The sequence below is a fragment of the Myotis myotis genome, unplaced genomic scaffold (genome assembly GCF_014108235.1).
Source record: "Myotis myotis isolate mMyoMyo1 unplaced genomic scaffold, mMyoMyo1.p scaffold_m19_p_25, whole genome shotgun sequence".
NCBI classification, from domain to species: domain Eukaryota; kingdom Metazoa; phylum Chordata; class Mammalia; order Chiroptera; family Vespertilionidae; genus Myotis; species Myotis myotis.
In genome coordinates, this window is record NW_023416330.1 from 3,892,597 (window position 1) to 3,919,037 (window position 26,441).

Sequence of the window (26,441 nt, forward strand, 5' to 3'; positions counted from 1 at the left end):
CAAACCAGGGACCCTTCAGTCCGCAGGCCAATGTTAGGGCAGCGTAGATGTTTCTCTCCCTTTCCCTTCCTCTCCCTAAAAGTCAACTTAAAAAACAACAACAGTGCTATGGAATTCCTTTTGTTCTGTAAATTGAGTCTCAACGCCTGGGGCCTCATACACCTGCTCCTCCCAGTGGGTGAAATGTGGGGCTGTGGCTGTGGAAGAGTCAGGGAGCAAGGGACCAGCTCTTTAGTGGGGACCCACCAACCCTGCTTTGGAGCTCCCATTTCCGCATGAATCAGGGAGTGTCTCTTCTCTCAGTCTGGGACAGTAGCCCCCTGGCCATGCACAGGAGCCAGCTCTGTCTTGTGTGGTGAGGTGGGACACAGCCATAGGAGCACTGTAGTAGTACTAGCCAAGAGGTGCTTCATGGGAAGTGGGGCTCAGACTCTGGAGAGGCTGGGAGGGGAGCCGCCCCCAGCAGCCCCTCTCATTATCAGAAGCTGGTACAGCTTTCTACATCCACATTGCCCTGTATGCCAGGCCCTGGCTGGCCCCTGGTGCAGGAAGACAAGAAGGTGCAGTAGAGAAACAACATTTGACACTGTCCTGCACCAAGATTGAGAGGTGTAGCCGTTCTACCTAATACATAGTCACAAACCCAAACAGGCAGCCAAAATGGGGAGACAAAAAAACAACAAAAAACCCTCCCAAATGAAAGAACAAGATAATTCTCCAGAAGAGATAAATGAAATGGAGATAAATTTATCTGATACAGAGTTTAGAATAATGATAGTAAAGATGCTCAACAGCATGAGAAAAGTTATAGTAACTATGAAAAAAAGAACAGTTGGAAATAAAGAATGACACAGCACTAACAAAGAACACATTGGAAAGAAAACACAGCAGATTAGGGGAAACTGAGGATCAAATCAGTGAATTAGAACAGCAGTCACCAACAGGTGGCCCGTGGACCACTGGTGGTCTGTGAGGTCCGAGAGGTAGGCAACCGCTGAATTAGAAGAAAGGGTAGAAAAAATCACTCAGAGAACCAAAAGAAGAGACAATTAAAAAACAGAAGGACAGTGTAAGGAAGCTGTGGGACAACATGAAACATAACATCTGCATAGATGTGCCAGAAGGGGAAGAAAGGACGCAAAGGATAGAGAACAAGTTTGAAGAAATGATGGCAGAGCCCTGGCTGGTCTGGCTCAGTGGATTGAGCGTCGGCCTGTGACTGAAGGATCCTGGGTTCGATTCTGGTCAAGGGCACATGCCCGGGTTGCAGGCTCGATCCTCAGTGGGGGGCGTGCAGGAGGCAGCCAATCAATGATTCTCTCTCATCATTGATGTTTCTCTCTCCCTTTCCCTTCCTCTCTGAAATCAATAAAAATATATTTAAGAAAAAAAGAGAAAAAAGAAATCATGTCAGAAAACTTCCCTAAGCTGGTGAAGAAAAAAGTCACACAAGTTCAAGAGACAAATAGAATCCCAAGTAAAGAGAACTCAAACAGGCCCATGCCCAGACACATCATAATTAAAATGCATAAAATTAAAGACAAAGAGAGAATCTTAAAGATGGCAAGAGAAAAGCAATTTGTTACCTACAAAGGAGCTCCCGTAAGGGCTGACACCTGATTACTCATCAGAAACTCTACAGGCCAGAAGGGAATGGCATGATGTACTCAAGGTGATGGAAAGCAAGGATCTGAAACCAAGATTACTATATCCAATAAGGCTATCATTCAAAAGAGACGGTGAAATAAAGAGCTTCCCAGACCAAATAAAAAAAGGGCTAAATGAGTTCATCACCACCAAGCAAGCATTACAAGAAATGCTAATGGGACTGCTGTAATGAGAAGAAATAGAGAAACCTAGGCATACAGAGTTAAAGTGACAATAAGTACCTATCAATAATAACCTTAAGTATAAATGGATTAAATGCTACAATCAAAAGACATAGAGTAGCTGAATGGATACAAAAACACGACCCAAATATATGTTATCTACAATAGACCCACCTCAGAACAAAAGACAAACAGGATGAGAGTGAAGGGCTGAAAAATTTTTTTCCATGCAAATGGAAACAGAAAAAAAAAAAAAAAAAGCTGGGGTAGCAATACTCATATTTGACAAAATAGACTTCAAAATGAAGGCCATCACAAGAGACAACAAAGTTCACTACATAATCCTAAAAGGATCAATTCTGCAAGAGATTAACCCTGGTAAACATATGCACCCAATTTGGAGTACCTAAATATATAAAAAACTTTCAGAGAACTTTAAAGGAGAGATCAATAACAATACAATCATGATAGGGGACTTTTACACCCTGCTGACTTCACTGGATAGATCTTCCAGACAAAAAATCAACAAGGAAACAGTGACTCTAAATGACACATTTTCAGATGGATTTAATTGACATTTATAGGACATTTCACCCCAAAGCTACAGAATATACATTCTCCTCAAGTGCACATGGGTCATTCACAAAGATAGACCACATGTTAGGACACAAAATAAGTCTCTACAAGTTCAAGAAGATTGAAATCATATTAAACATCTTCTCAGATCACAGTAGAATGAAATTAGAAATCAACTACAGTAAAAAAACACCCCAAAACATTCAAACACATGGAGAATAAATAGTGTGTCATTAAACAATGAATGGGTTGCCAATGAGATCCAGAAAGAAATCACAAACTTCCTGGAAACAAATGAAAATGAACACACAACAACCCCAAATCTGAGGCACAGCAAAAGCAGTCCTGAGAGGGAAGTTCATAGCACTACAGGCCAACCTTAAGAACAAGAAAAACCAACAATAAACTATTAACTCTACAACTTAAAAAATTAGAAAACAACAAGGAAAGCCCAGAGTAAGTAGAAGGAAGGAAATAATAAAGATTAGAGTAGAAATAAATGACACAGAGACTAAAAATAAATACAAAAAAATCAATGAAACCAAGAACTGGTTTTTTTTGAAAGGATAGGCAAGATTGATGAACTGTTAGCCAGGCTCATCAAGAAACAAAGAGAGAGGACCCAAATCAACAAAATCAGAAACTAAAGTGGAGAAGTAACCACTGACACCACAAAAATACAAAGGATTGTAAGAAAATACTATGAACAACTATATGCCAACACGCTGGACAATGAGGATGAAATGGACAAATTCCTAGAAAAATACAATCTCCCAAAATGGAATCAGGGAGAATCAGAAAACCTGAGTAGGCTAATAACAATGGAGAAAATAGAAGCAGTAATAAAAAAAAACTCCCAGCAAACAAAATCCCAGGTCTAGTCGGCTTCACAGGGGAGTTTTACCAAACATTCAAAGAAGAACTAACACCTATATGCCTCAAACTATTCAAAAAAAAATTTCAAGAGGAAGGAATACTTCCAAGCTGTTTTTATGAGGCCAGCATTATCCTAATTCCAAAACTAGATAAAGACACTACAAAGAAAGAGAATTACAGGCCAATATCCCTGATGACCATAGATGCTAAAATCCTCAACAAAATATTAGCAAATTAGATCCAGCAATATATTAAAAAGATCATACACCATGACCAAGGGGAATTTATTCCAGGGGTGCAAGTCTGGTACAATATTTGCAAATCACATCACATAAACAAACTGAAAGACAAAAATCACATGATTATATCAATAGACACAGAAAAGGCATTCAACAAAATCCAATGCCCATTTGTGATAAAAACTCACAGTAAAATGGGAATAGAGGGAGCATATCTCAACATGATAAAGGCCATATGTTACAAACCTACAGGGAACATCCTACTCAATGGGCAAAAGCTAAAACCATTTCCCCCAAGAACAGGAATAAGCCCTAGCTGGTTTGGCTCAGCGGATAGAGCATCGGCCTGCGGACTGAAGGGTCCCGGGGTCGATTCCAGTCAAGGGCACATGCCTGGGTTGCAGGCTCGATGCCTAGTAGGGGGTGTGCAGGAGGCAGCCAATCAATGATTCTCATCATTGATGTTTCTATCTCTCCCTCTCCCTCTCTGAAATCAATTAAGAAAAAAAAAAAAAAAAGAACAGGAATAAGACAGGGATGTCCACTTTCCACTCTTCTTCAACATAGCACTGGAAGTCCCAACCACAGGAATCAGCCAAGAAGAAGAAATAAAAGGCATCCAAATTGGAAAAGAAGAAGTAAAACTCTCATTATTCGCAGATGACAGGTTATTGTACATAGAAAACCCTAAAGACTCCACCAAAAATCTACTAGATTTAATAAATGGATTTGGCAATGTAGCAGGATATAAAATCAACACTCAAAAATTGATGGCTTTTTTATATACCAACAATGATTTCTCAGAAAGAGAAACTAAAACAATTCCACTTACCACTGCAACAAAAAATTAAGACACCTAGGAATAAACTTAACTAAGGAGTTAAAAGACTTGTACTCAGAAAACTACAGGATGTTGAAAAAAGAGATAGAGGAAAAAATAAACAAGTGGAAGAATATACTGTGTTCATGGGTTGGTAGAATGAAGATCATTAAAATGTCCTTACTATCCAATGCAATCTACAGACTCAATGCAATCCCTATTAAAATACCAATAGCATAGTTCACAGATCTAGAACAAACACTCCAAACATTTATATGGAACCAAAAAAGATCCCCAATAGCTGCAGCAATCTTGAGAAAGAAGAACAAAGTTGGAGGAATCACAATACCAGATATCAAGTTATACTACAAAGCCACTGTAATCAAAACAGCCTGGTACTGGCACAAGAACAGGCATATAGATCAATGGAACAGAACAGAGACCCCAGAAATTGACCCAAGCCATTATGCTCAATTAACATTTGAAAAAGGAAGTGAGAACATACAATGGAGTCAAGACAGTCTCTTCAATAAATGGTGCTTGGAAAATTGGACAAATACATGCAAAAAAAATGAAACTAGACCACCAACTTAGACCATACACAAGAATAAACTCAAAATGGATAAAAGACTTAAATGTAAGTTGGGAAACCATAAAAATCCTAGAAGAAACCATAGGCAGCAAAATCTCAGACATCTCTCATAGCAATGTGTTTACAGATACATCTCTTAGGGCAAAGGAAACTAAAGAAAAAATAAACAAATGGGACATAAAAATAAACAGCTTCTGCACAGCAAAAGAAACCATCAACAAAACAAAAAGGGAGCCCACTGTATGGGAGAACGTATTTGGCAATGATACATAAGATAAAGGATGAATATCCAAAATACATATATGGAACTCATACACCTTTCATATACCTTAACAAAAGGAAGACAAATAATCCAATTTAAAAATGGGCAAAGGACCTAAATAGACACTTCTCCAAAGAGGACATACAGATGGCCAAGACATGAAAAAAATGCTCAAAGTCACTGGTCATCAGAGAGATGCAAATTAAAACAACAATGAGGTATCATCTCACACCTATCAGAATGCCTACCATCAACGAATCAACAAATGATAAGTGCTGGTGAGGATGTAGAGAAGAGGGAACCCTAGTTACTGCTGGTGGGAATGCAGACAGGTGCAGCCATTATGGGAAACAGTATGGAGTTTCCTCAGAAAATTAAATATGGAACTGCCATTTGACCCAGTAACCCCACTTCTAGGAATATATCCTAAAAATTCAAAACACCAGCCAGAAAGGATGTATGCACCCCTATGTTCACAGCAGCACAATTTACAATAGCTAAGATCTGGACACTGCCTAAGTGCCCATCAGATGAGTGGATAAAAAAGCTGTAATACATTTATACCATGGAATACTATGCAGCTGTGAAAAAGAATCTCTTACCCTTTGAGACAGCATGGAGGGACCTGGAGAGTATCATGCTAAGTGAAATAAGTCAGTCAGAGAAAGACAAGTATCACATGATCTCTCATATGTGGAATCTAATTAAACAAAATAAACTGATGAATGGAGTGGATCCAGAGACATGGAAGCATGGAACGAGTGAGGAATCTCGGAGGGAAGGCAGGGGAAGGTGGGTGGGTGGGAGGTGATCAACCAAAGAACAACAACAAAAAAAGGAAGCTGCAGTAGACATGTCTGTCCTTGAGAGCTCATTATCTCTCCAAGGACAGGCCTCCCTGTGCAGAGGCAACCCTTGATACAGAGAAGTGGACACTCCATGTCTTAGCCGTCCATTAGCAAGATGCATGGCTGGACGGGCATCACCTGCTCCCCTGGTGCTCAGGTCCAGGCCCGATGAACAGGACAGTATTGGCGCCACGTGTGGTAGGAAGGGGTGCACACCCTCACACGCTAGGAGCCCAGGAAGACAGGCTTGCTGGTGAGAACCTGCAGAAGCCACATCACTCAGTAGGCATCCTTTGGGTGGGACTCACAGCACACGGTCCAGGTGTGGGGCTCCCTGGGTGCCACTTACCACATCTGGGAACACTCACATCCTAGCCAGGGCCCACCCACCCCAAGAGGGTTTCCCAGGACGCTGAAGTTCATGTCAGGGAGGCAGGGGAGCACCACCTGGAGGACTTGTGCCCACGTTCCCCCGCTCCTCAGACTGCTTTGCAGGGGCAGCCTGAGTACCAGAGCTGGGATGCTACCAACTGACACTGCATTTCTGGATCACCAGCTCTTACGTCATCAGAGCCCCCGTCATAGCTACACACAACAGAGAGTAAGCACACATGCCTCACATACCGGGGACAGCCCCTGGGCGCAGACCTATGGGGTCGCTGCACTTGCTTCTCCAGCCCGCCTCTCCTGGAGCGAGAGGACACAGAAAAGCACCATTTGGCATCATATAGCAGAGCATTGAGGAAATGTGTCCTTCAGCATCACAGAGGCCTTGGCTAGATGTTCAGCTTTAATAAAGACCAGACAACCAAAAGCTATTTCTTTGCTTTTGATATCTTCTTGCCTTTGATAAGGCAACAAAGACAGGAAGTAAAGGACACAGGGGCAGGGAAACAGAGATAGGACATGGCAGTGTCACCAGAGCCAAGAGCAGACAGGTTTCACAAGAAAAGTGATGGCATCAGATCTGACAGAGGGCAGCAGGTCCCAGCCACAGCCCCCCCCACCCACCCCCAACCTCTGGCTGACGGATCTGCCTTCGACACCTGCGGCCCCTCCTGGGAGTCCTGTGACGGACCTGGTATGCTGCCACTCCAATGTAGGTGCCTTTCAGGGTGCTCTGCAGTGGGACTCAGCAACCCTTCCAACCTCATTCTCTTCTCCCAACCTACACACGCTGGTGGCTCTAGAACAGCCCTGCGACCCCATAAACATGGCACACTTGGTCTACCCCCCTTTATTTTGTTAATCCTCACCCAAGGATCCTTTAGAGAGTGGGAGGGAGGGAGAGACCCCACTCACCCTGACCTCCAACCCAGGTACATGCCCTTGATTGGAAATCAAACCCACAACCCTTAATCCGTGGGCCGATGCTCTAACCACTGAGCCGGTTACAGCCATACCCCGAATCTTACCATTTGTCCCAGGTCTGAAATGTTCTTTTTTCCTCTATCCAAGGAGAGCCCCTCCCAGGCCCATCTCCTCTTCCAGTTTGTTCCCTGCGGTTCACTTTAACAGCCTTTTCATCACAAATGTCCTTTGCTTCTTCCCTTGCCCACCAGAGCAGGAGTGGCACGTGGTCGCTGCCTGCCCCGCTTCACACAACCAGCTGGAGGCAGGCAGCCCCACAGGGGAACAGTGTAACCTGGGACTGCCCCAACTCAAGAACTGGCTTCTCTGTGTCTCTTCATGAGAAAACGGAGCTAAGTCAGAGACCTGCTGGTGTGGCTCTGCTTCCCTAGCCTTTTCCGTGATCATTAAGACAGCATTTGGGAAGCTACTGGCCATGCCTGGCCCAAGCCCAGGACGGTAACTTATTAGCAAAAGCTGCACATCAGGTCCAAAATCTGACAGTCTGACATGGTCTCGATCAAGGCTGAGAACCCCCTCATCACCTGGGCCGTCAGCACAATCCCTCTTCCCCACTCAGTCTGCCTCGCCACCATCAGCCCCTGCCCTGCCTTTTACATGCATTTTTTTATAACAGGCATTGGTGTTTTGATTTCCACATGAACTTGGTGGAAGCAAAAGTTTCTAATCAAAATGATGCTCTAGGCCACCCAGGCACTTTCAACACTTGAACAGTTTAGAAGTTTGAGTAACTTACTGCTAAGTTAGGCTGACAAGTTTTGAATATATTTTCCTTTATTTCCCTCTGTATCATCCATTTTAGAATGATAAGAAAATATTTCCACCCATTCCAACTGGACTGCTGCCCAAGCTTTATGAAAATGACTAGTGAAAAAGTGACAGCATTTCAGCCAGTCTCGACAAGACACGGCCGTGCCCGTCGCCCTCAGCCAGGGAGTTTCCAGTGATGTGGGAACACATCTGGCCATTGATTCTGGCAGTGCCCGCTGCCACCAGCTGTCCTGGTGCTAGAAGTTTTCATTTAATATCCATCTACAGAGGACCGCATGGCACAGTGAGAATGGTTATTTGAGCCAATAAGAGGCCATGTACCTTTCGAAAGAGTCTTCTGTAATATATACACACACACACACACATATATGTATACGTATATATGTGTGTGTATGTATTGTGTGTGTGTGTATATATATATATATATATATATATATATATATCCATCCTCCTAAATCCCACAAAACCTGCAGAAAACATATCTTATTCTCTATAGGTAACTCAGCCAGCAGTGAGTTTAATGTGGCAGTACAGCGTCTGAAAATGCTAATTAAAAATAAGTTGTTTTTGTTAGAATTTAAAACTTTCCTATTTAATAAATTTTATTTTTGTAAAGAATTTGAACACATAAATTCTGAATTTCAAGAGCATATTTTACTAAACTAAGAGCATAAAACACTGACGTTGCAGGCTGAAGCGTCTGGCATAATTCGGATTGGCTGCTAAAGCCGATGCCCCATCTCTATGCCCCCAAAGCACTTGGAATGGTTGGAGATTTAAAGAACCTTCAGGGACAGGGCAGAGAGTGAAGCAGGCAGGCAGAGCTGCATCATGGGAAGAACGAAATGATGAGCAGTGAGCTCAGGGCAGGAGAGCCAGGCAAGGTGAGGCGACAGAGCACTCCCTCCCCATGATCTCACCTGAGATTTTCCCCAGGCCGCCCTAATCTCCAGTCCTTCCCATTTCCAGCAGGAAAGAAACCCAGCAGGGAGCTCTTTCCCCAAATCACCCTGAGGGACCACACCCTAGCCCCCACCCCAAGTCTCCACTAACTTTATATGTCCCTGCCCCCCGCCTGCCCCTCCTATACTCAAGTATGAAGCACTCTGGAGCAAAATTAGATGAAAAGAAGAAGAAAAGGGAAAACCTGCATTACACTTTTCATAATGATGGAATTTATAAGCAGAAACTCAGTGCTTCTTTCTGTTCATTAGTTTTTCTTTGTTGCTGACTTTATATTTTCTACATAGGATAAGTACTCTGCAATAATAATTTCTTCGTCTTCCAGAGTTGAGTCAAGATAATCCTCTTCGTGTTCTGGAAGATCTTCCAGTATTTCATTGACAGCCTCAGTCTCCATATCTTCATCTGTAGAGACCCCAGAGGTACCTGCAACACAGTCACGCAGTGACAAGTGAGTCACGGGAGAACAGAAAGCGGAGAAAAACCCACGGAGAGACCGCACTGATCCACGTCAGCCTCGGCCACAACTTCCCTGGCCACACCACGCAGCCGGGTTGGATGTCCACGCCCTGCTCATCCCCAGGGAGGTCTCCCGATGTCACATCCCCACCCTCACTTCCTCCGTGTGCGGAGGCCCAGACTGACCTGCAGAATCGGAGAGGGACGTGGTTGGCGTTGATGGAGACTCGTCCACCGGGAGCTGCAGGTCAGGAGGGAGACTGCCTCCGTTGTGAGCGAGGGTCTGAGCTGCCAGCTGCACGTTTCCCTTGAACACTCTCAGGGCAGCTTCGGCTGCTCCCGTGTCAAAGCCCATGTACACCAGCTGGGGGAGAACACAGGGGGCGGTGGCCACTGCTGAGGCTGGGCTGCCCGGAGATGGCACATGTCCAACACTCCTATCCCCCTTGCGGCCAGGACAGCCTTACTGTCAGGGGAATAGGTTTTTAAAACCCTCGGCATGCGTGTCCTCGGCACGGGCCTTCTGCACACGCCGCTCACCAGCACCATGACTCGGCCTGGGACGCGTGGAGGAAGACGGCCTCACACCTGTTGGTGCCTGTTCATCAGAAAGGCGACAAGCTCATGGGCTGAGGAAAGTGCTACCCAAACCTCGTTACTAAGGCCACTGGTTAAGCGGCCACAGTACGGTGTCCTCATGCGAAGGGGGACAAACGTGGACCGAGGAGCTCCACAGACCTTTCTTACTCCTCCTGCTCCCCTTCCACCCACCACAACTCCTGGTGCTTGGCTGGACCCTGGGATGGGCCTATGTCACACTAAGAGTCTGGGGAGCCAGGCCTCAGCCCTGTCCCACTGCCAACCATGTCACCCCACCAATCCCACCTGAGGCCAGGCAGGCGGAGCAGGGTATAAATGACTCTCACTTACTTGGTCAATATTTTCCTGGGAAGGGCTTTCTTGATGGTTGTTGATGTTAGGATCGGAATCATTGAACCACCACATGTGAGGATTACTGAGAAGAATCTAAAACACACAAAAATAGCCTTTATTCAGCACAAACACCTGCTCACTTGTGCAGCTATTACGTGCCAGGCGGATGCAGCCACAGAGCTCACACACTTGGGGACATTGTGGTGAACTATGCAAAGGTGCTGTGGAAGCAGAGAAGAGGGACCCCAAATGGGGTGGGTGGGCAGGCAGGTGTTCAAAGGCTTCCTGTCAAAGATAGGGACGAGATGAGGCCCATCATGCTGTCTCTGTCACGGGGTTCAAGAACAAGACAGTACTGACCCTCAGATCCAAACCAGGAATGAGGAGCCCACAGGAGTGGGGCTCCGTGCAGTGGGAAGGCCACTGGAGAGGAGCTCAAATGGAGAACTGGAGGAAGTGGTGCCTGGGCCGAGAACAGGGGCTGCTCAGGGCAGCCAAGGAGCCCCTCGCGGACGGGTGTTACCTTCAGGGCCGCATCCAGGTTCCCGCTGGCCTGATGGAGGGCCTGTTTGGCTGCGTGAGTGGAGTAGCCCATTCCTTTCAAAGAGTTGATGTTCTCCAGGCGGCGTCTTCTCTTCTCTTTTTCCTCTCTTCTTATTTGGGCCAATTCCTTCAGGAAAACAGCAAAATTCACTAAGTGGGGACTGAGGTGTTGTACAAAGCCTGTTCAATCTATGCTCTACAGGATTTGTGGGGCTGACAGCAGGTGACCCCCTGCCAATCTCGGCTAGTCAACAGCATGAGGGCTGCAGGACAGACACCCTGGAGGGGCTCCCGGTGCAGGCCAGTGGGAGCAGGAGACTTCAGTTGGAGGGAAAGAGAGCACCTCACAGCTACCACCAGCCAGCACCAGAACTGCCACACAGAACCAGCGAGCTCACCGCTGGGTCCCAGAGAGGTGGGCGGACCCCTTCCAGGGAGGGGCTGGAAGAACGCTCTGCATGGGTGGGTGGGCTGCTCAGCCTCGGATGAATCACTGGGCTCTGGGTAAAATGTGGATTCTGAATGGGGGAGGGGTCCTGGGTGATGCCATAGCTGCTGATTCCCCCACCTCACTCTGGGTTTATAAGGTGTAAGAAACGATGAGAATTACTTTTCAAATTATTTTAAAACACCGGCTTTCCAAATGCTAATGAAATCTTACGGATAATCAAGTAATGGTACAGTAATAAATACGGTATCAGCGATGTTTGCTTTCCCAAAGTACTGAAGTAGCCTGAGACCAATGCAAGCAAACAGAACCGGGCTCTTCGGAGTCTCTGTCTTAACCTGGAGATTTCTGTGGCTGGGTTGACAGCTCCTGGACCTGAGGTAATCTACACCAGCTCCGTGTGTTAGAGAGAAGAAAGTGGTTCCACCTCTCACTATCCCATCATTCACTCTCTCTGGACCTCAGCTTCTTTACTGTAAAACTAGCATATTAGTCATGTGACGTTCCTTCCAACTGCAAAATCCTAGTTCTTTTACTATACTTACTTCTACTTGTTTTAAATGATGATTTTGTGCCTTTGCTTCCATAACATAATATTGATTGTTCCTATGATTTGACTCATGTTTCTAGGCAAGAATATCATCTCAAACCACAACCATGGCCCTATGGGAAAATGTGACCCCCTTTGCAAGGGTTTCCAGCACTGTACTATGATACAAATGGGAAAGCGAGACTGCTTGGATCACTGTACTTAGGAGCTACCTGCCACCAGAGCAGGCGATAAGAAACTGCACTGACACTGAATGCAGTTAAAATGACCAGCTCCTCCTGACTTCCCAGCCTGAAGTGGCGGAGTTCCTTGTTAATACCTACTATGGAATTATCTTTTCCTGTTCTTTCATATCCGAGAGCTAAGGCACTTCAGAAATGAGCTGGCTATGCTTCAGGTTTCACACCTACTAACAGGCACAGGCGGCAAACCAGGGTCCTGAGACCACGTTAAGGTACCTCTCTGCGGTTGGTAATGTGGATGGCTGCGTGGTCCACGTTCCCGTCACAGGCCCTGAGGCCAAGCCGGGCTTCCTGGGCAGTAAAACCCAACTGCAACAAATTGTGAACTTTTGATGGATCAATATATAGCTCTTTAAAGAGCTGACGAGCCTATAGACAGGAAAATAGAAGAGTCATATAACCAATGCAACATTAATACAAACACAGAGCGAAGCCTGGAGGAAATTAAACTATTCCCAATGGGAATTAGGGAGTGTCAGGCTCTAAAAACTCTCCACGAAAATGTAGACAGACAACACTCTGCTCATATGACTTATCCACAACATAACATGAGAAAATAGGCTGAATAGTGTAGAAGGGGCTGATACCCTTCATCCTCTCCTTTTTGCAATAAATCCCCTGAATCTGAGCTGTGCACCGGTATTTCTCACCCTCCCTTAAGCTGGGGGTAGCCATCTGGTTAAGTCCAGATGATTGCATGCAGCAATACTGAGGGGCATAACTTCTGGTCCTCTCTCTCTAAACACTCACTTGCCCCCTCTGCTGGCTGGAAGAGGCACTGGCAGGACCACCTTTCAATGCCATAGCAGGGCCTCAGCTGCCCTGGCCTACTTGCCTCTAGGTGGCTGGATGACACAAAGAAACTTCTAGGCCAATTAAAGTCACCATCTTTTTAAGGTTTCCTTATTGTGTGGTACCCGGTCTGACCCATAACAAATAAAAATATGTTTATGGTATATGTGAGAGAGAGGGGATGGGAAACAGATATATAGTCATCACAAGTCACAAACTATCCTATATAATAAAAGGCTAATCTGCAAATTGTCCCCTCAACCAGGAGTTTGACCAGGAGTTCGACCAGGGGGTGAGGCCGGCAGGCCAACTCCCTGCAGCCCCTGGTCCAGCCAGATCAGCCCCGATTGGGGTGGGCCGGCCGGACCCCACCCATGCAGAAATTCATGCACCAGGCCTCCAGTTGAGTTTATAAAATACCTAACTTTGCTCTAACCGGTTTGGCTCAGTGGGTAGAGCGTTGGCCTGCAGACTGAAGGGTCCCAGGTTTGAACCTGCAACCACATGCCTGGGTTGCGGGTTTGATGCCCAGTAGGGGTGTGCAGGAGGCAGCTGATCAATGATTTTCTCTCATCATTAATGTTTCTCTCTCTATCCCTCTCTCTTCCTCTCTAAAATCAATAAAAATATATTTTTTTAAAAAACCTAACTTCTAGGGATAAAAAAAAAAAATTAGGTGGCCCGGGCCAGGTGGCTCAGTTGTTGGAGCATTGGTCTGTACACCAAAAGGTTGTGGGTTTGATTCCTGGTTTGATGCCTGGGTTGCAGATTCGATCCCCGGAATGTTGGAGTGCATACAGGAGGCAACAGATAGATGTTTCTCTCTCTCTCTCCCCCTCTCTCTTAAAAGTCAATAGAAGCATGTCCTCGTGTGAAGATTTAAAAAACAAAACAAAACGTAGGTGAAGTGGTTACTGCTCTGATGCTCATTTCTTACCTTGTTGAGATACTCACAAGCCTCTTCACCATTTCCACTGTGGTAATTTCGGATGCCTTGAAGCAGGTAAAGCCTTAAAAACAACACCTTCTCTTTTCCACAATTTCCCTAAAATTATTGGGAGGGAAAAAGGATAAAACTGTCTTATTTCTAATTACAGGTCAATGACAGTCGCATTTATAATTCCATTCATCTCCACAGCAGTAAAACGGAATTCCTAAGATGTCTGTATTTTCACTCTTGCTGATGGTCATGGTGAAGATCCCAGAGGACAATGACATCCTCTGGCCCACATGGAAGAAATGATATCAGAAAACCTGTCTCCAATCTGCAGGGCAGTGGCCCGCTAGTCAGTGAGAAGAATGCAAAACCCAAACCAGGAGTAGCTTATGATACCTGTCCTCCCCAGGCAGAATTCTGATGACTTGTGGAAATCACCTGAGAGAAATACTTATTCAAACACGGCACTTGAGCTGTGACTCATTCGTGGGAACTGTTACTCTTCAAAATATCTATTTTCTGCATTTTAATCTCCTAATAGACTCAACGGAACAGTCACCTGCCCCCTCAGTCAGGTGATCAGAGGGATTCCATGAGTAGGTAACCGTGTTCCTCTGGGTTAAATGCTGCACAGACCAAAGTAACAGCCAATCAATCGCCTTTGGGCAGCATTCTGAATACTGTGGTAGGAACGAACTCAAGTTCTAGAAACAGGCTCAATAACAACTCTAACAAATTACAGTAACGTACTTTTATGTGGACCAGTCTCTGATGATTTTCTCCATAGCAATTTTTAAAGCATTTCTGGGCCAAGTTTAATTTTTTTTCTGCATCATCAAGGCATTCCAGTTGCTCCAAGCGGAAGTAACACCACACTATGTCCAGCTGGAGCACTGCGTAGTTGTCCACCGTGTCCAGCAGCTCTCTGCAACACTCACTGGGGAGAGAAAGGCATGTCATCACCGAAACAGGGCCTTAAACACCCTTTTGGGAATTCCTAGGATTCTTCTCCAGTTCTGGTATATTTCCAAAGACTGGCTGCTCTAAAACAGAGACCTGGATGTCTATGAAGGAAGCTATATTTATAATCTCACACACACACCCACACACCACTCTGCTATGCTGGGAAACAGACCTAGCAGAAAGTGGAAGCTGAGATCCCTGTGTCAGATCCCTAAGCAAACATGGGGACACCATCCTTTAATGCAGTGGTTTCCAACCCTGAGTGCAAATTATAATCACCTGGATATGAGAAATTTCTCTTTTCTCTCTTCTCTCTCTCTCATTTCTTTATTAATACTGATGCCGAGAACCAATCTAGATAATTTATAACAGAGCCACTGGACCCTACAGGACCCTTACTACATAAGGCCACTCTACCAATTCCAGGAGACATAGCAGCTCTACCTAATACACAGAAACAAACACAGGGAAGCAGCCAAAATGCGGAGACAATGAAACATGTCACAAAGGAAAGAAATGGAAGCAAGCAAACTACTGGATATAGAATTCAAAACCATGGTTATAAGGTTACTCAAGGATCTTAATGAGAGCTTCAAGGGACTTAGTGAGACTTTCAAGGATCTAAGTGAGAATGTCAAAGACATAAAAAAGGACCAGTCAGAAATTAAGCATACACTAACTGAAATAAAGAAAAATTTACAGTATTCAACAGTAGAGTAGAGGATTCCAAGAATCAAATCAACGATTTGGAATATGAGGAAATAAAAACACCCAATCAGAAGCAAAAAGAAAAAGAGTAGCCGAAACCGGTTTGGCTCAGTGATAGAGCGTCAGCCTGTGGACTGAAAGGTCCCAGGTTCGATTCCGGTCAAGGGCATGTACCTTGGTTGTGGGCACATCCCCAGTGGGGAGTGTGCAGGAGGCAGCTGATCGATGTTTCTAACTCTCTATCTCTCTCCCTTCCTCTCTGTAAAAAATCAATAAAGTATATTAAAAAAAAAAAGAAAGAAGAAAGAAAAGGAAAAGAGTAAAAAAAATATGAAGATAGTGTAAGGAGCCTCTGGGACAACTTCAAGCATACCAACATTCTCATTATGGGGGTGCCAGAAGGAGAAGAAAGACAGCAAGATATTGAAAACCTATTTGAAGAAATAATGACAGAAAACTTCCCCTACCTGGTGAAAAAAATAGACTTACAAGTCCAGGAAGTGCAGAGAGTCCCAAACAAGAGGAACCCAAAGAGGACTACACCAAGACACATCATAATTAAAATGACAAGGGTTAAAGATAAAGAGAATCTTTTGTTTTTTTTAAATATATTTTTATTGATTTCAGAGAGAAAGGGAGAGGTATAGGAGATAGAAACATCAATAATGAGAGAGAATCACTGCTTGGCTGCCTCCTGCACACCCCACACTGGGGATCAAATCTGCAACCCAGGCATGTGATCCAACTGGGAATCGAACCCTGACCTCCTGGTTCTTATTCTTAGGCCTATAGTCAATGACTGAGCCATCCTGACTGGGCAAGACAAAGAGAATCTTAAAAACAGCAAGAGAATAGCAGTTAGTTACCTATAAGGGAGCACCCATACAACTGTCAGATGATTTCTCAACAGAAACTTTGCAGAAGGGAGTGGCAAGAAATATTCAAAGTGATGAGTAGCAAGGACCTACAACCAAGATTACTTTACCCAGCAAAGCTCTCATTTAGAATTGAAGGTCAGATAAAAAGCTTTACAGACAAGAAAAAGATAAAGGAGTTCATCAGCACCAAACCAGTTACATGAAATGTTGAAGGGTAGTCTTTAAGAAGAAGAGGAGAAAGTGGTAGAAGAACATTAAAATAACACTAAATACATATCTATCAACAAGTGAATCTATAAATCAAAATAAATGAACAAGAAATCCAATGAAGAAAATAAACTGGTGAATAAGACAGAATCAGAGGCATGGAAACATGGAACAGACTGATGAACCTCAGAGGGGAGTAGAGAGGTGTGGGAAGAGGTTAGCCAAAGATCTCACATGCATACAGTACGTATCACCTATGGACACAGACAACAGGTGGTGAAGGCCTGGCGCGGGACTCCACAAAGCTCTCTCCTCTGCCACCTTGGTCTTCCTTGATTCCCAGCTCACCTTCCACTGGGGGAGACCACGCAGGGCTGCTCCCTGCCCAGCAGCTGTAACCACCACGGCTCCCACCTCTGTTTCTCCACCTCAGGGACTACTGTCCTGAATTGCAAAAAACCTATGTTTTCATACATTTTGCCCAATTTTTCAGTTATTTCAGGTGGGAGGATAAATCTGGTCCTGGTTATTTCCTCTTGGCCAAAAGCACAACTCCCATTTCTTATTTTAAGTAAAGAAAGAAATGATTCTTGATCATACTACATACCACTCTCCGAGGTGTATGACAAAGTTTACTAGCCCTTTTGGAGAAGAGAGGGGAAACATCAAGTGTTCGAAAGGAAATACACTGAAACTTCTAGTTACATGACCAACTTGCATTAGATTTGATCTCCTCATTGAAGAGGGGAAACTCACAAAAATTATGCTAAAAAGTTGGCCTAATAAACAGATTCTCAGAAAAGTCATTCTCTACTTAAAGACACTGACAGGTATTATTGGATTATATCTACTACTTACTGAACATGTTGCTTTACTGTGAACTGAAGGGATTATCATTATTGCTCAGGAGCTCCCCGAGACCTGAGAATCACTGTGAGGACTTGCCCAGGGTCAGAGGAGTGAGAGGCACATACAGACCAACAAAGACCAGCCATGTCTTGCTCGCTGAAACTGAATTATGAGTACAAGGAATTCATTACACCAGTCCCTATTTTTATTTTTATTTTTTATTATTATTTTTTTTTATAAAGTATTTTTATTTTTATTTTTTTTAAATATATTTTATTGATTTTTTACAGATAGGACGGGAGAGAGAGAGTTAGAAACATCAATGAGAGAGAAACATTGATCAGCTGCCTCCTGCACATCTCCTCCTGGGGATGTGCCCGCAACCCAGGTACATGCCCTTGACCGGAATCGAACCTGGGACCTTTCAGTCCGCAGGCCGACGCTCTATCCACTGAGCCAAACCGGTTTCGGCTTTTAAATATATTTTATTGATTTTCCACAGAGAGGAAGGGAAAGAGATAGAGAGTTAGAAACATCGATGAGAGAGAAACATCGATCAGCTGCCTCCTGCACATCCCCCACTGGGGACGTGCCCGCAACCCAGGTACATGCCCTTGACCGGAATCGAACCTGGGACCTTTCAGTCCGCAGGCCGACGCTCTATCCACTGAGCCAAACCGGTTTCGGCGTCCCTATTTTTATATATGTTTGAAATTTTCCCTAATGAATGAGGAACAACGATCGAAGGAAATGAAAAATGTGCCTGCATTTTAAGGACCTAACTTCCAGCCGGCACTGCCTGCAGCAGTGGAGAGTGACAGGGACGCTCCGCAAGCAGCAGACACAGAGGCGAGTAAAAAAAGCCTAGAGGCACCAAGCCCTTGTCCTAGCAACTTCTAGTGTCGCCCTTCCTCCCAAATATTTGAGACAATAAATCTTTTTGCTTAATTTGGGATTTACTCACTTAAAACCCAAGGGTGCTGCCAATACAGTTGGCAAACTATACACATTTGTATTTATCTTCCTGAATGTACAGTATATCTTGGGAATTCATCAAAATCGTAAAGAAAATGACACTAAAGTCATTTTGATCATTTCAAACATATCTATTTTTCAAATGTCTCATCTGCCTGGATCGTAGTCTCTCAGTACCATTTCCCAGCGGTTCTCAACCTGTGGGTTGCGACCCCTTTGGGGGGTCGAACGACCCTTTCACAGGGGTCGCCTAAGACCATTGGAAAAACACATATATAATTACATATTGTTTTTTTGATTAATCACTATGCTTTAATTATGTTCAATTTGTAACAATGAAATTGGGGGTCACCACAACATGAGGAAATGTATTAAAGGGTCGTGGCATTAGAAAGGTTGAGAACCACTGCATTATGAGGACAGGAGTCCCTGGGAAGCTGCTGGCTCATGGTGTGGAGTTGGAAATGCCCACGATGACTCTGGAACACTGTGGGCACCAGAGACCAGAGACTACCAGGATTAGGTCAAAAGGATGCAAGACCTGCCCACCGGCACAGATGGCCAATTTAAGCACTGACGTATGAAACACATCAAATGTATTAAAATCCATATTGATACTTAAAAAGAAAGAAAACCTCATTGGTAACGTCATGTTTGGAGGATGCTAGGGAGGCCACTCATTTATTCTGCACTTGATCTTGGGCAAAAGGCTGAGAAGCGATACACTCATTTATTCTGGAGGACAAGAAAATAAGGAAAAAGAACCAAGCATTTTGTTCTGTCTTTCAGTATAATAGTACCTCAGCATAACCAAACGGCTGATGAGGAAAACTTTCTTTTCAGAAGAATTCTAGCAACAAATGCAGAAGGAGTAGGAAGGTATCACTTTTGCATCCTCAAAGAAACACTGGATTTGGGGAATGGTCATCAACACCAAAGCCAACGGGTGAAAAGCTTATGGGGACGGGAGACTGGGCCGTACAGGCTGACAACACCTTGCAGAAAACAAACATGATGACCTACACGCGTGTTGTAAAAACGTAAGTGCGTATGTTTACAACACTCTTTACAGGGAAGAGAGATCAATTAGAAATATTTAAAAAAGAAATACTTTACAAATCGGCCTACACCGTAACCACTCTTTCACATTAACCGTTGCCTGGGGTGAAAACCGGAAGTCTGCGGTGTACAGAAGTTGGGAGGGTGCTGCGGATAATTTTGGGCCTCTTCCTTATACGTGGTGTTCACCAAGTACAAAGGTGCCTACCAGAAATACTTGTCGGCGTCCAGAAGACAAGGCAGGGCTATTCCGTATTCTTTTCTTTTCAGGAAAGCTCTGCCCTTCTCATGATATCCCATAGCTAACGTAAGGGCCTAGGAAAAAGATAGGATTTATAAAAACATCACTTTAAACTATAATAAAACATTATATTAAAAGCATATTAAGTCTAAAGAAATCAAAGTTTTAAAAAAAAGATCACACCTAATTTAAAAGCCCAAATTAAAAAATATATAATTAGCCCTAGCTGGTTTGGCTCAGTGGATAGAGCATTAGCCTGCAGACTAAAGGGTCCCAGGTTAGATTCCGGTCAAGGGCATATGACTGGGTTGTGGGCTCGATCCCCAGTAGGGGCATGCAGGAGGCAGCCAATCAATGATTCTCTCTGATGTTTGTATCTCCCCCCACCCCCCTTTTCCTCTCTGAAATCAATAAAAATATTTTTAAAAAATAAGAAAATATAATTAAAGCTTTATTTCACTTATGTAATTCAACCTTGCAAAAGTTTTCCAAAATGACCTGGATGTCATCATCTATCTATAATAATAAAAGCATGACAAAGCCAGGGCTGCGAGGGAAGCCAGTGCCGGAGGAAGGAAGGCCTACTCTTGCACGAATTTCGTGCATTGGGCCTCTAGTATATACATAAAAGGCTAAGTGACCGTCTGATCGTCTGACCGTCCAGTACCTATGACGCACACTGACCACCAGGGGGAGACGCTTAACGCAGGAGCTGCCGAGTTGCAGTGACTTGGCAGCAGCAGTTCTCGAGTGATGCACCCCAAACCAGAGGGGAGGGAGCCCAATTCCTTGCGGGGCCATGCGATTCCACCTTTGGCCATGGGATATGCTGTTCCTGGGGCACTGTCACCCAGAATCTGGTTTACTGCACACTTGTGTTTGCATTCCACACCCTGTATGACAGCAACTCGCACTCTGGGACCCCTTGGGGGATGGTGGAGAGCCGGTTGCAGCCAGATCCCCGCAGGCCAGACCGAGGGACCCCACCTACTGGAGGGACCCCACTCACTCTGCAGATGCCCTTCGAGCCACAGTGTCACCCCAGGAATTCTAATTAATTTCCTTTCAATGTGCACGTCATTCGTGCACCGGGCCACTAGTTTAATATAAGAGAGCATTGGACAAATAATTCCAACATTTAAAAAACAACAGCCCAGCCGGTGTGGCACAGTGGCTGAGCATCAACCTATGAACCAGGAGGTCACGGTTTGATTCCAAGTCAGGACACATGCCCGGATTGCAAGCTGGATCCCCTTTGTGGAGTGTGCAGGAGGCAGTCGATCAATGATTCTCTCTCATCATTGATGTTTCTATCTCTCTAGACCTCTCCCTTCATTGCTGAAATCAATAACATTTTTTTAAAAAATTAAAAAAACAATAAAGCAAACACCAATACATTGGCAGCTACAAAGTTCTCTTATTAAAACTTAACTTTAATCCTCAATAATTTTAACATAGTACAGTGGGGCCTTGACTTACGAGTTTAATTTGTTCCGTACGGAGCTTGTAACTCAAATTACTCGTATGTCAAATCAAAAAGTGAACAAGTGAGACACGTGATGCTGGGCTGATGTTGTGGCGTTCACTGTGACGTTTGCTGCGCCAACTAGCGGTGGGGTATCTGAAGCTGGCTCGTAACCCGAATTTTAGCTCGCAACTCAAAGCAAAAAATCGGCTGAAAGACGGCTTGTATCTCGAAAAACTCGTTAGTCGGGACACTCGTAAGTCAAGGCCCCACTGTAATTCATATAGTGAAACCTCAAGACTGTCCTTTAAAGGTAGGAAAGTTAAAATTACCTAGACCCAGTCACTAGTTTTTTTGCTGTAAGAAGTTACTGGACTGCAGCTTAGAGACCGAGCTCAGGGTCCAGGTTGTACAGTGCTGCTATGTAGAGAACCCCTTGGATGTGTTCAAAGGTAAAACCACCCTCCTACCTATTCCAAATTCTAGAACAGGGGCTGGGGGAGTGGAAAGACAAGGGAGACAGAGTAGAATCACCTGTCATTCTTTCCCCAAACCACACAGTTTCCCCAGCCTCCCACTCTAATCCATCCCTTAGGGGACTTGGCCCTCTAGCAAAATCAACCCCACCGAACCCCCAATACTGAAGGCAGGGCATCGCACCACTTGGGAATGTTCCAAGTCACTGCTACAAGACAGTGAGGTCGCTGTTTTGTACCTCTGCCTTGGAAATCACAGAGTGAATATGCTTTGTGCATTGTATGGTTCTATCCTGTTTTTAAGCTGGAGACAGAAAACTGCTTTTGATCCTTTGTAACATTCCAAGATAAAATGACTAGAAAACCAGCTCTGTTCCGACAGCAAATCCAAGAACAAGCTGTAAGTGCCCTGGCCAGTATGGCTGAGTTGTTAGAATGTCGGCCCGGGCACTGGAGGGTTGCGGTTTTGATTCCTGGCCTGGTTGGTATGGCTCAATGGTTGAGCGTCAACCTATGAACCAGGAGATCAGGGTTTGATTCCCAGTCAGGACACATGCCCGGGTTTGAGGCAGAATCCTCAGTAGGGGGCATGCATGAGGCAGCCAATCAATGATTCCCTATCATTACTGATGTTTCTCTCTTTCTTTCCTTCTCCCTAATTCTATGAAATCAATACAAATATGTAATAACAACAAAAAAAGGGCCTATACCTGGGTTGCAGGTCTGATCCCCACCCCATGGTCAGATGTGTGTGCGAGTCAACAGATCAATGTCTCTGTCATATCAATGTTTCTCTCTTTCTCTCCCCTTAAAAAAAAAAAAAAAAAAAAAAAAAAAAAAAAAAAAAAGAACAAGCCCTAACTTTTTAAAAAATATATTTTTATTTATTTCAGAAAGGAAGGGAGAGGGAGAGAGCAATAGAAACATCAATGATGAGAAGGAATCATTGATCTGATGCCTCCTGTATGTCCCCTACTGGGGATCGAGCCCACAACCCCGGCATGTGCCCTTGAACAGAATCAAACCTGGGACCCTTCAGTCCGCAGGCCTAACCAAAGCTCTATCCAGAGCCAAATTAGCTAGGGCTGTAAATTTCTTACAGTACTTACTTTTCTTTCTGATGGAGGAATTTTAATTGATCTGCCCGTCTGGTTAGCTATCTCTAAGTATGGTGTGGTTTCTGGATCCACCATCTCACCTGCAAGAAGGCCAAAGGGAACTTTATGAATTCAATGTTAAAAAGCAATGACGGTTATACATACTTAAAATGTTAAAACTATTGGGAAGAAAACCAATGAGAGCACTGGCCGGTGTGGCTTAGTTGATGGGGCATCATCCCGTGCACTGAATTGATGTTTCTATCGCTCTCTCCCCCTCTGGAATCAATAAAAATACATTTAAAATGAATAAATAAATAAAATAAAAATATTAAGAAAAGCCATGAGAACTGTAATGTCCCCACATGGTAGGATTGGCTGCTACCTTGAAGTACTCAGTGAGGTGAAAAGCCCAAAGCCCCGTGTACCTCTCTCTGCCAGTATCTCTAGTCCTCTCTTTGTCCTCTGAATTCTCTTTTCTTTGAGTTCGGCTTCATTTTGCTCTTCTTCTTCGACCTGGAAGTTCTTCCTTGCGTCCTCTTCAGACTGCTTTAGTTCCAGCACCATGGCTTTCACGTTGTGTGTCACTCCCTGTTCGTCAAGTGCTTTCCCTGTGAAAATGAGAAATGCACGCTGTAAAAAGCCCTTCCACGTAGCAGGCCACTCTCTCCATGCTCAACGGGATTCTTAAACCTGCCTTAGCACTTGCCAACTGCCAGGTCACATGGCGAGGACACGTTTAACTTTGGTTGTGTAACTCTATGACCATTAACCAGTGGGTAAAATCAGCCAGTGAAAACAGAGCTGACTAATTCATTCTTTCCAATCTGCTTTACTTTCATCATTAGATCAGACTGAAGCAATACATATTTGAGACTATCACTGGGAGAGCACTACACTAGACAACAGAACAAGAAAACGAGAAAATGTAATACGCGAATTTTCCTACCCCCTGGTTCGAGAAGTAACCCACCCAACTCAGAGCAGTGAAAGAGCAGCCACGATGCGGTAGTGCACTGGGAGAAGTCACTTACTGTCGAGGTTAAGAGCAAAGACCCTGGGTTCTATCACTTCTAACTTGGAGGCCCTGAGTAAGCTACTTATCTTCCAGGACCCAGTTTTCTAATATATAAGCTGGCTCTATGAAAAAAATTAATCAAAGCCCAGCCAGCATGGCTCAGTGGTTGAACATCAATCTATGATCCAGGAGATCAGTTTGATTCTCCATCAGGGCACATGCCTAGGTTGCAGGCTCGATCCCCAGTGTGGGGCATGTAAGAGGTGGCTGATCAATGATTCTCTCTCATCACTGATGTTTCTATCTTTCTCCCTTCTCCCTTCCTCTCTGAAATCAATAAAAAATATAATCAAATATATAAACCTAACAAAAATTAAGTCAAAGATACAAATAAACCACCACCAAAATGAAAAATGGTAAACACAAATGCAAACAGATTTTAAAATAAAAATTAGGAACTACAAATATAAAAATCTGAACACAGTTCTGGAAAATGCTATTTGGATATAATATATATATATACACACACACACACACACACACACACACATATATGTGTGTGTGTATATATATGTATATATGCGTATATACATATGTTTAAATATAATTTTACTTTATTTTGTAAAATACATTTTATTGATTTTTTTACAGAGAGGAAGGAGAGAGATAGTTAGAAACATTGATGAGTGAGAAACATCAGCTGCCCCCTGCACACCTCCTACTGGGGATGTGCCCACAACCAAGGTGCATGCCCTTGACCAGAATTGAACCTGGGACCCTTCCTCTATCCATCGAGCCAAACCGGCTAGGGCTAAATATATTTTTATTGATTTGAGAGGGGAAGGGAGAGGGAGAGACAGAAACATTGATAAGAGAAAATCATTGGCCGAAACCGGTTTGGCTCAGTGGCTAGAGCATCGGCCTGTGGACTGAAAGGTCCCAGGTTCGATTCCGGTCAAGGGCATGTGCCTGGTTTGCGGGCGCATCCCCAGAGGGGGATGTGCAGGAGGTGGCTGATCGATGTCTCTCTCTCATCGATGTTTCTGACTCTCTATCTCTCTCCCTTCCTCACTGTAAAAAAAAAAATCAATAAAATATATTTAAAAAAAAAAAAAAAAAGAGAGAAAATCATTGATCGGCTGCCTCCTGCATGCCCCCCACTGGTGGTCGAGCCTGCAATCCGGGCATGTGCCCTTGACCGCAATCAAACCTGGGACCCTTTAGTCCGCAGGCTGACACTCTATCCACTGAGCCAAACCAGCTAGGGCTATCTATATATATAAAAGCCCAGTGACTGGAACGGTGGAACAACCGGAACGACCAGTGGCTATGTCATTCACTGTGACAACCAACCAGCATGATCCGGGCCCTGATTGGCCCCAGCCCCCAATCAGCTCCCTACACCCCGATCGGGGGGGAGCAAAATGCCCGTCCCCCTGCTGGCCATCAGGGCAGGCCAGCCGACACCAATCATGCACAAATTCGTGCACCGGGCCTCTAGCCCAGATATCTAAAAGCCTAAGCAACCAGACGGCTGGACAGTAGCTATGACACGCACTGACCATCAGGGGGTAGATGCTCAACACAGGAGCTGCCCCTTGGTGGTCAGTGCAGTCCCACAGCGGGCGCACTGCTCAGCTGACAGACACTGGGCTTATGGCTGGCAAGCGCAGCTACGGCGGCACAAGCCTCTCCCACGGACACTCCTCATGTACCCAAGCCACAGTGGTGGCAGGTGAAGCAGGGCCGGGATGAGCGGGAGTGGCACGTCACCCAGCCCAGGCTCGGGCTCCTCCCTGGCTACCTGCCACTAGTGTGGATTGATGCAGACAGCGGGCTGGAGCCCGACGAGCTGGCCGGTAAGGGCGGGCTGCAATGGCATGGAGGTCCACTTGCCGGGAGCCGGTCCATGCTTGCTGTTTCAAGGGACCTGGCATATATGGCATACTGTTCTTAATATGTTTGCTCACCTTCTTGGCACTATGTGTTTTAACCAAGGTCTCTGAGAAAGGTTGTTTCCCCAGGTAGGGATTTTCCCCTGAAGTTAAGGAGGGAATAAAACCTCTTAACTAAGTGCCAGGCGGGTAATTAATCACTTTAACTATGAATAATCATGCTTAAGCTACATAATCTTTACTCCCTGGAATGGAGATAGAAACGCCCTAACCTTTGTAATAGAGATTGATAGGATTGAATCAACTGGTATAAATACAGATGTAACAAGACAGCAAGACACAGAACTTAGAACTCAGAACCTAGACACAGAACCTACACAGAATCTAGAGACAGAAGAACTTCGCTGGAGAGAACATGGCAAAAGATCCTGGACTGAACCTGACTACAGAAATTGGCAAGAGAACCTGACTAGAACCTGGTGACTGAACCTGGCTGGAGAACCTGGACAGAACCTGGCTGGAGAACCTAGCGAGGGAACATGGCTACAGAACCTGGCTG

General features: G+C 44.7%; 1 protein-coding gene across 5 annotated transcripts in view; it reads right to left on the minus strand.

Annotated features, from left to right (window-relative positions):
- Positions 1 to 8,819: 8,819 nt before the first annotated feature.
- Positions 8,820 to 26,441, minus strand: part of NUB1 (negative regulator of ubiquitin like proteins 1) — a 30,220-nt gene continuing 12,598 nt past the window's right edge. For 3 of the 5 annotated variants that reach the window (XM_036356132.1, XM_036356129.1, XM_036356131.1), the window contains exons 6-15: positions 23,398 to 23,580; positions 22,982 to 23,070; positions 19,899 to 20,005; positions 14,802 to 14,988; positions 14,052 to 14,159; positions 12,539 to 12,691; positions 11,063 to 11,209; positions 10,537 to 10,632; positions 9,793 to 9,970; positions 8,820 to 9,573 (exon numbers count right to left, since the gene is read on the minus strand). In XM_036356132.1, the coding sequence (XP_036212025.1) occupies positions 9,395 to 9,573; positions 9,793 to 9,970; positions 10,537 to 10,632; positions 11,063 to 11,209; positions 12,539 to 12,691; positions 14,052 to 14,159; positions 14,802 to 14,988; positions 19,899 to 20,005; positions 22,982 to 23,070; positions 23,398 to 23,580 (1,427 nt within the window). In that variant the 3' untranslated portion in view covers positions 8,820 to 9,394. The other 2 variants (XM_036356133.1, XM_036356134.1) reach the window with 2 other exon arrangements.